Raw genomic sequence first — 10,520 nt, 5'->3', positions numbered from 1 at the left:
CTGAAGTTATTGATTCAACCATTTAACTAGGACTATTTATTGATTATCCCACACTTACGTGCGTAAATTTATGGGTTTAGGTAGGAGAAAGCGAAAGAGACGTCAAAAAAACAATTGCATCTTATTAAAAGTCATCTACCCCAACTGATTTCGGATTTCGGTCAGTTAGAAACCGATGAGTGACAGTGTTGGTTATTCTATGGTTCCGTATGATTGACCAGCATGCACCCGTTTAATACTTGATCATATGCTAGTTTATTTACATATTGACTCATCTATAGAATCATCCGTTCATTGGTACACAATTAGTGGAATGACACAAAGGAGATGAGTACACAGAACCGTGCGACTACATATCATTTTTCATTCAAATTTCTTTGCGTGCCACCGGAGTCTCCCAAGAGTAGTTAACTTCTTTGGTCACACAGAACAGATCAAAATCCTTTACACCACTCAACCCTCCATAACAATGCTATGAATGACTGACATATGCGTGATGTCCTGCAGCTGGTTATCAAACTAGAAAATATTGTCACATCATAAAAAGTTCTTTATCACATGCGTATACCGTGTTTAGTTAATCAGCCGTCCACATTTGCCTTACTCGCCTGAGGATGAGGCAGGCTTCCTTGGGCCAGTTTGCGATACAGTGGCTCATCTCTGGCCCAGACTAAAACGAGTCTTGCCAAAATGAGCACAAGCCACTCCAGCGCTAGTATGGGCACGAAAATAGCAGAGACGTTCCCCCTGGAATTTGGATCCACACCTGGTCAGGTAACCGACTACATTTCTCCACTGAAGATCTGTCATGACATCAGACCAAATATTATCTAACGTTACTGTTTATTTCGACCACAGCCTGTATTTTCAAATTGACATTATTAAATCACAAGACTGGATATGAAAATAATCCGTGACTTGCATTGTGAGGTGTTTGCAATGAGGATGGAAAATTCGTTCTAATCATTTTTAACATATGGGTTATACTAACACAACTAAAATGAGGTTGACTAAGCCGTGGATGTTAAAATATAAGTGGAAAGTACGTGTAGTAGATTTTGAGTCCAATCACCGCTGGTTAGGGGATCACGTACCCCTTCAAAAGAATTCGACTTTCACTCATCCAACTGAAGTCAGTTCCAAGTACCAGGCCCTTAGTTCCTCAATTTTGAAACAGCTGGTCTCTAGTGGGACCTTCATGGTTTCCGAGACAGGCGGACAAGTTAGAACCTGGAGTATGGTGTGATGAGGTAAATTTGTAGCTCACCATAAACTTCGGTTACGCGTTCCTTGAAACGAAAAAATCAGAGAGCAATAAAGCATTTAGGTCACTGTTCCGGGTCACGTTAATTCAGTCTCTCTCCAAATAGGTCACTTTTTCAGTTCGGACTACTTATTCACTAAATTTGCTTGTACGATATGGACGCATACACTGGGAACACCAAAAAAAAGTTTAAAAAAAGATAATTGTTCACCTGTAACACTTCTGGTGCCTAGCTACCATGCCACCCGAAGGAGGCACGAGGGCTGGGATAGTGCCAGGTAGCTCAATCCTAGACAGGACAAGTCGAGATGCAGAGGTCGGGTTCCAACCATGGACCTTCCAATCAGTAAATTTGCGCTCTAACCACTGAGCCATCTTGTCCTGGAACACCATTAATATCATCCAAAGCTACCTGCGGGTGGTGGCAAGAAGTGTTGGGAGCTACGGACCACTGGCGCTGCACCAGAAGAAATGACAGGCCCATTCATCGGGCAAAGAAATGTCAGTGTACTCCAAAAGATACATCCCCGGTTTAGACCACGACTAATTTGAAGTGTGTATAAATATCTTGTCATGACCGGCAGGTATTCGCAGCCATTTTTTCGGGCCATGTAGTCTGTCTTTCAGTTGAATCTGTTGAACAAGCGCAAAAAGGCGTATAGTTATGCATATATTTGTTGCTGCTAGCATTTTCCTAAGCGCTGGTTCCTACTCATGCTAATGAACGCGTCAGTATGAAGTTCCAACCCGCCATGGCTAAGTTTGCAGTTTTCCGGGATGCAACGAGTAAATGCCCGTAGCACGCTAGTTGATTTTATCACGAAAATGTGTGCTATGACCTCATAAATATCTAGATAATTATTTTAAATTTCGGTAAACAAAAATTCATCAAACAGATGATTCCAAGAATTGAAGGTCGAAAAGACCAGCCACCGCCAGCCATGCAGATAAATAGCTGTCGTAAAAGTGTTGTCGCGCAGTTGGGACCAGACCCCAGAGGCAGTACCATCATTGCTACTAGACTAAAAGAAGCAAAGAAACAATGTGATGTTTTCGAAATCAGAATCATCATGAAAAATAGGGGTGTACTAAAAACTAACGGTGATCAATGAAGATGAACTAAAGTTTAACAAACTCCGGAAATGAAAGAAAATCATGTGATTAAGTTGAGGAGTCTTTTGGCCTACGACGTACATGAGTTCAGCACATAAAAAATTGAACTTACCAAAGAATAATGACAGTAAAGTGAGACCATACAAATGCACGTTTACTGCCAGAACTGTTTCATGAGTAGGGGTATCTGAAAAGTAACTCGGTATTTTAGGACAACGCGTTGCTCTTCACAACTGATCCGAAAAGTCCTTTTGACCAAGATGTGTTTAGTTTCCGATAAGCCTGAGTGGAGTCTTATAGTTACAAAATATTCGTTTTTAAGAAGTTTAGCAATGTTTTTAACGGTTAATGCTTCCAAGCAAATAACAAAGATTCATTCATACTGTGAAAGACGCACACGTAAATGCGACATAAAACATACACCGTGCGTGTACTTCATGATAACGGCCACGTGATCAAGGGCCATGTTGTTGGTGCCAAGAGAAACTGCTGAGGACCATATTTGAGAATATATAGAATACAACGATCACAAACAGGCAATCTTCCAGCTTGTATTAAACTCCCGAGAGGAGTCACTCCTGGCGAGCCGAAAAATATATACTTTTGGGCATCCAATAATGAAAGACGAAATACCTTCCAGAACGCCAAATGTTCAAGAAAGGGCGTCCACAAACTCGATATACCTTGTTACTACAACGCATGAGAGTAATTATCGCATGGACAACCGAGAAATGTTCAGTTTGATGAACAAGGGTAAAAGAGATGCGCTTAGTTCTCAGCACTGCGCTTGACTGAACAAGCGAATTCATTGCGAGAGTGTTTTTAATTAAACATTTCGAGACTTGGCTTCTGTGACGTGTGCATTCAGAAGCGCGTTCATCTATCACGATACCACTTTGCTGTGTGAACGACCTACATGGAACCCTTGGACAAAGTGCATTCATCAAGGGCGTCCGTCCAGGTTTCAGAACACCGGTCAACTGGGTGCAAATGCAATCCCATATAAGCCAAGGAAAGAAACGTTCCTCGTCTGATACTTAGAATGCGTGTGTTCAGGGAAGAGGGACTTGGTGTTAAATGTCAGTTAGGTTCGGCTTTCACACTTCGGTCCATTTGGTGAAAAGTGACGTCCGGGGGCGTGCTAGTAGATTATTCAGTCTGACTGAATAAACCAACCACTTGCACGCTAATTGGTGTGAATGGAAAGCTCGGATTCACCTCGCATGAATCTCTCACACGTGAATGTGTATCGCATGGACTACCAGCCACTTATTAGTTATTTGATTATAGTATTATTTATTAGAAACCACCAACTGAATAGTCAGACTACTGGACAGGAAAGTAAAATTCTCATATGCATCTTGCTTATAAGAACTGAATATCGGTCTCCTCCTTGAACGTGTCTTCATGAACTTTGCTGGTTTGTCATGGGCTATCACTCAAATGTAGACGAATGCTACAAAGAAATTCCACAAATCCCATATAAATACTACTGTCCTATAGACGCGAAGCGGAGTTATGAGAAAATATATTACTCGCATGCCTCATCAGTAGTATCCACCGTTACACCGGTAGGCTCATTTGAACCGATATTTAAGATCAGTTTATTTGGCTCCCACACGATGGTATCCAACATTGTGGAGGAGAAATTCTTTCAGTGCGCGCAGTAACAAGTTGCGAACAGTTACCAAGTATCTGACAAGTGAGAAATCCTTCCAAGCAGATAGCCCAAGTGATATTTCTGCAAGTAATTGTAAAGGCGACTCATGTATTATTTGCATGCCAATAGCAACGTTCGGCTGTATGACCCTTTCGGTGCCTAGTTTCTATGCCATCCCAAGGAAGTATGAGGGCTGATATACTACCAGGTTGCCCAGGAGTAGTCGAGATATCGGGGTTAGTTACGAACCACGGACGCTCCGGTCAGTAAGTTCGCGCCTTGAACACTGAGCTATCTCGAGCGAGACTACTGTGCATCGAAACAGCAGACACTGGTTTGCGACTTGGGTCCAATGCACCGACTAGACTGGGAAGATCCTTCGGTCATCTAAACCAAACCGAATTAAGAGACTTATTTATGTTAGGATAATATATCGCATGTAGTAAGATGCTACTGAGCGTTTTGCCCCACAACTGATCTTTTGAGACGGTCAGCTGACTTTTCATCGAGAATTGCCGCTGAAGGTATTAATTACATTACCATCATCGTACTTATCATCACTCCAAACATGTTGCTTGTTTCTGAAGTCAGGCCACTGGCGCACCGAAGAATCTCGGGGAGCTTCTGGTCGCTGGATCTCACGTCCGCCATGCGATCTGGCATTCCCAGCTGCTTTGCTTCTGATGCCCTTACATACTGAAACATGTCCAAAGGCAGCCTTGGCTGGTTCATTCTTAGTTAGTCCCCAATAGCTAGAGTACCGTGCTTACCTAGATAGATATTTGGCTGGCTTAAACAACGACAAACTTGCTCGAGCTTAACCAGGCGACTCATTCATGTGACTGCGTTAGCCTGATCAGTATGACCCATCCGCTATACCTGAAACGCTGTCACCTATGTAGACATCGCTTACGGCGTAGCAAGCACGTGTGAGGTTGGGACTAACGTCTTTGCTTTCCCAACCATCTAGCCTTGAAAGCGTTTCGTAACTCCAGTTCAATTTGTTCTACAATCTCCTTGTTACTTCACTACCTTATAACCTTTCCATTCGCGGAGAAATACTCCTGGATGAAACGGGTGGCTTTAAATGGCCTTTCCAGAAACAATCGACTGTCCGGAAAAGTGGTTCTTTTACATCCCAGGTAACCTATGATACATGAGGGCGGAGTCGGTGGAAACGACCAGATTCAATCGATTTTTACCGACGCGTTTGCCTCTCGGAAGGAGAGCTCAGAAATTGGTGACAAATACGGAAGCATTCTGATACAAATTTAATTAGTCGAAACTGTAGGCCACCGGGATACATAAATATATGATATGGGATCAGAAAAAGAACAGGGACTACAATTATGGATCGGGAAAAAGCTTGGATAAACGGATAGAAAACAGAAAAAAATTGGTCAGCAAGTTTTTGTGTACATTGGCTTTTAAATGCAAAATAAACGGATTTTTTATTTTCGTGGATGGGGTGCTCCCGGTGCTGTCTGGCCACTAAACAGCACCAGGGTTTGTAAGGCATGAATACACAGACTGTACCAAAGAGGAAATGATAGGGTCCTGGGAAAGACTTCGTCCGTGTGCATGATTGGTCATATAGGCCACTGTTAATCGCCTGGCTGGATCCAAAAAAACCATCTGACCCATAATATCATCCCACATGCCAAATATGGGATTGCCCTGAATTGCAAAGGAAGGACAAAAGGACGGTAAGTATTAAAAATGTTAATGGTTGTGAAATGAACCACGCATAATATATGACTAGCTAAATCACATCAAAACGATAGGGTTGATCAAACGATGTGTTCCAACGCGAAGCGTCTGATCTAGGGTTGACTGTTTGAAATAAGCTTGAAGTTGGCATTTCGGTCTTCAGCGATTAGCAAGGAGTGACAGTAAGAAAGCCGCCCATCACACCACCGTCATTATCGATTGTAACGTCAGCGTTGAAAACTGTTGTTTCAGTGCTGTGAAGTCGTAATTTATGGTTGTACATGGACTGAGATGCTGTCAGGACGCTCAAACCTGGATAGGATGACTATTAGGATCCTCTGTCAAAACGGTTGGTTCAGAAGCCTAACCATAGAAGGACCCCGAAGAGACGAGTCGTACTGTCGCTAGACGAAGCGTGTACTGTAGCTGACCACAAGAACCACTGTATGAAATGGATGAAACACACCTATTGCGGGTTTGCTTGTTCACATATTGCAAATAAGGACCACAGTTAGACAAATCTCTCGGTTGTTTTCACTGGCAACCAATGGAGCGGTCCGCCAAACCTGATCTCACTATTCGATCAATCCGGCATGTAAGGTAATGTGCACCTGAGTTTGGCTGCATTCGAGTTGCTTCGGATTAGTCCCCGGATCTGGCTCTGATGACCTACGCACTGGTTGTCTAGGGAAAACAAAGATTTACTCACTGTGTTATGCTGGAGCACTGACTTCAAAACACAGGTGACGGGTCATGTAGAAGGCTTACAGCACGAGTGCACCTCGCTGGTATTGTTTGTCAATTTAATACATGGGGTAGTTCTATGCTCTCACACGCCTCTCAGAAGACTTTGTTCGAGATTATCTACATCATCCAAAAAGATGGATCAGACAGCCTAAGGGTGGATAGTTCACGTATTCATCACGCACAAGTTGCCTCCGACAGGTCGACCCCACATAAACACAAATCGACACAGCAAAGTACGACGTACATTATCTTCATAGTCGGAATGGGACTACTACTTTTCAAAGCGTGCTCATTGGTCACCAAGCACGAAAACTTAGTTTATCAGAACGGAAGTTCTGAGCTGACCTTTGGAGATAAACAGCCTACATGTTAATGACCAGCTGAACAGAACGAAAATAACTGAACGGTGCCCAGAAACTCCAGCGTCACCGAAAGGGCAACCATCAAACTTTTTTCGATGCCTAAAGATGACAGCGTGGAATACAAAGGAGAGCAAACATACCTCAGGTGACGTAGACATCATCAATCCAGAAGCTGTGAGAGCCAAAGGACGTCGTAGAACGGGGTCCTCGAAAGCCGTAGAATCATGTGCACTCAACATCCAGTTTACTGTTTCATTGTTGAAATTGTAACACTTCTGGTTGGTGTCGCTGTTGTTGTCCTGATGCAGCGGACAACCGTGTCGCGCATGCGGCAACAGGAGTTGGAAGAGACGGGCCAAGCCACGGGCATTTGTGAACATGTTCGAGGAGGCCAGCGGCAGTTCCAGAAGGTCCGGATGCCAATTCAAAAGCAACTAGTTGCGAGGAATATATATATTTATATATAAACATTTAGTTAGGAGTACGATAGAAGCTTTCTTTTGAGGTCGTAAAACTCAGGAGATGAATAGAAGAGATACTTGACAAGCTAATGTAAGCGGGAAAACAGAGCTGATGGAAGTGGAACATTACCGGCCACGAACGGCCATTTATTCAAAAGCCGTCCGCAAAAAAGTGCTACATATATGTCGAACAGAAAGTAGAATGTTGTGTCAGAGAGAGCGCTTCGCCTTCAAGAATGGAACTACGAGTTCAACAAAAATGAGAATGGCCTAGCATGGCCAAGTATTCAGTGACCTCAAGCAAGGAAAAAAGGGGAATTTAGACAGAAAATGTTTTTCATCTAGTATCAAAATAGACTGGAAACACAATGATAAATATCGTTCTTTATTTAAAAAACACTTCTAGCAACCCTACTGGAAAGATTGGTGTCTGACACACCCGTTTTTGAGGACGTAATGGAGTTTCGTGCAAATCGGAAGTTCCTTAACCATGGGGAGGCCGCATTAAAGTGGTTAATGAGGCCCAATACATGAACAGGTAAGACAAACCGGGCGCTCGCTTGTTAGTGATCTTACACGCCTGGAGTGGCTGTTATTCAGAGAAAATCACACAATGATAGCAGCCGGTGGTAAAAACCACAGTATCGGCCGACAGTTTTAATGAGCTAAGCATGCGACTCACGCAACAGAATTGTGTAAGCGGTTAACTATGGATACGGGGCAAACGATTGAAAACTGACCAAAAGACCCAATTCACCAAAAACATTCCCAGTAAGCCATTGATGAACTTGGACAGCAGACCCATTGGGGCTATTTCCTAGGCCACATCCAGGTGAATACAAGGCGGCCACCTACAGCCTCAAAGTCAAGCTTGATACCTAAGCAAACGACAAAGGCCGAAAAACCTCCTCGTTGTTATAGTGTCTAGGAGGTGTTTTTGTCAAGAAGAGTAGCAGACAGACTAACATCCACCGATACGCACAGAGAAACGCTCTACATATCTATACGAAGATCTGCAAAGGTAGTCGCCCACATACTTTCTGCAGAATGCCTGTCGCAACAGGATAGTGCACTGTGAAATTAAAATTTTAAGGACATACCAAGACATACCGGAATACGTTCCAACAAGGTGTCTGCTAATACTGCACCTTTCAGTGGTGATCATACGGCAACAGTAAACCAAAGCCTCCTGGAGTCCGAATCAACATCCCGTGGTCATTTGAGGAATAATGAGACCTGAGCTTGTCTATGAAGAAAACATGGTCAGCGCCATTGCTACGCTGAGCTAATGGTCCTTGGATGCGACAATCTAACAATTTATTTTGCCTTCCGAAGTCTTCCAGCTTCCACGCCGTCTTTCATGACCCCATGCTGATGAAAACATGCCATAGAATTGATGTCCAGCGAAGGACACAGACCTGGAACACATCGAACTAGTCATTTCCAACGCATGAAAAGGTGGTGGTTGAAGTTTTTATTGTCCCTTGCATGAATGCGCTGGATAAGATATTTAATGACATGTCAGCAACATGACCTCATAAAAGTAGTCTCAGCCTCGACAGATGTGTGGACCAGATATTCAGTCTATGTTTACTTCTGGAACATCGAACCAAATCCTAGCAGCAACCTATCACCTGCCCAATTGGATGTCGCGCTGCGTCCGGCCCTATCCACCGTGGGTCATTTAGACTATCTTTATTGCTGATGGTTAGCCATCTCGTCAAAGCTTGTTACGGCGAAAATTACTCTGAGTTTGAACACCGGCGTTATTTTTCGTAGTTAACTAGGTGATACAAACGTTATTGGAGAAATACACTAACGTCCAACTTACACCAGGAATTTGCAGGCCTCAAATATGCCGATGACACTATCTTGATTGACGAAAGGATGGAAGACCTATAGACGCTTCTTAAATCGAGTCAGCACGACTCATCAGGCTTTCGAGCTACAACGGTAAGACGAAATTCCCCATGCACGCAATCGCCCAACAGGTAATGCTTGGTGCGCATGAAATTGAATACCCCACTGCGTTTCGATACATGGGTTCTACCATTCTACTTAATCGGTAAGCTGAAGAGTAGACTAATTTCTGTATTGATACAGCGAGATAGGTCTTCATGAAACTCAAGAAGGAGCGAAACCAGCTTGCACGAAGTCCGTCCAATCCTTACTTAGGGTTGTGGAACTTAGCCGCTTCGCGCGCAAGACAAACGCACCATGTCTCCGACCACAAATGTGGGTGAGTGGACCTCATTTAAATAGCCGAATTACGAGCGCCCCACAGCTCGGTGATGGAGTCACATAGCCACCGGCTATGTGACCACTCAGTTGCAGTACTCACCGAATGAATCAAAGACGACTAGAACTGAGACTTAAACCACAGTTGTTAAAATTTCCTTTCACTTAAAACATTGCCTTCAAAATTAACACAGGTAAACATTTTGAAAGCTTACACGCACCATCGAACTTCACATAGTGCTGTTCGGTAATACCTTTAATTTTGTAGCCGACCCGTTAAAGTCCAAGTGACCAAATTCCGCTTGCACTCCTACCGCTGATTTCTGATCCGCACCTGCAGACCGCAAGGGGTAAAAATGAAATACTATGCAAGCAACTGTGGACGAAGTGCCACCGAATACTCTCAGTCCCAGTCGTACAGGTTAGCGTATGCCAACATCACAGTGTAGGTTTGTAGTACAAATAACCGAAAGTTCTTCCTCTTTCAAAACAGAACTTTTGGTGCTTGAGTTGACAAAGATTGCGACAGAACGGTGGTTCAAAACCATCAAAAACGTCCTTCAGCTCAAACTGTATGTAGATAGTGTGACATTTATTGTTGGTAAGTTATAACCGAATCCCTACCTTATAGTCTGAGAACAGATTGACAGTCTTTTCACGACTTCCACCGTAGGGCATCCATGGGTTGGATCGCAGATTCGTCCACAGGTATCGGAAGTCAAAGCGAACAAGTGCTTGCAAGACAGAAAACCAGTCAGCATGATATGTCCTAGCAGCACGATAGTGTTGGCTCCGGGGGATCCCAAGAAGAATGTCGATTCCTGTTTGATCACAGACGAACGAGAATGACAAAGGATGAATTGAGAGTAATTGCCGGAAAACAGTGAAGGAGGCACACAAAAAACACAAACATAGCGTCATCAGCAGCAAGTGGGCGTTGAACAAGGATGATTTACTGCCGTACG

At 43.6% G+C, this 10,520-nt stretch overlaps 1 protein-coding gene across 1 annotated transcript in view; it reads right to left on the bottom strand.

The window, feature by feature from the left end:
• Nucleotides 1-5,332: 5,332 nt before the first annotated feature.
• T265_04496 (hypothetical protein) overlaps nt 5,333-10,520 on the bottom strand; it is a gene marked incomplete at both ends in the record, with an annotated part of 14,764 nt that continues 9,576 nt past the window's right edge. The window contains 3 exons of the mRNA XM_009169251.1: nt 5,333-5,714; nt 6,997-7,290; nt 10,180-10,376. Coding sequence (XP_009167515.1) covers nt 5,529-5,714; nt 6,997-7,290; nt 10,180-10,376 — 677 coding nt within the window. The remainder of the gene's footprint in view (nt 5,715-6,996; nt 7,291-10,179; nt 10,377-10,520) is intronic.

This window comes from Opisthorchis viverrini, assembly GCF_000715545.1.
Source record: "Opisthorchis viverrini unplaced genomic scaffold opera_v5_74, whole genome shotgun sequence".
NCBI classification, from domain to species: Eukaryota; Metazoa; Platyhelminthes; class Trematoda; order Opisthorchiida; family Opisthorchiidae; genus Opisthorchis; species Opisthorchis viverrini.
This window is presented reverse-complemented; position numbering and strand designations above follow the sequence as displayed.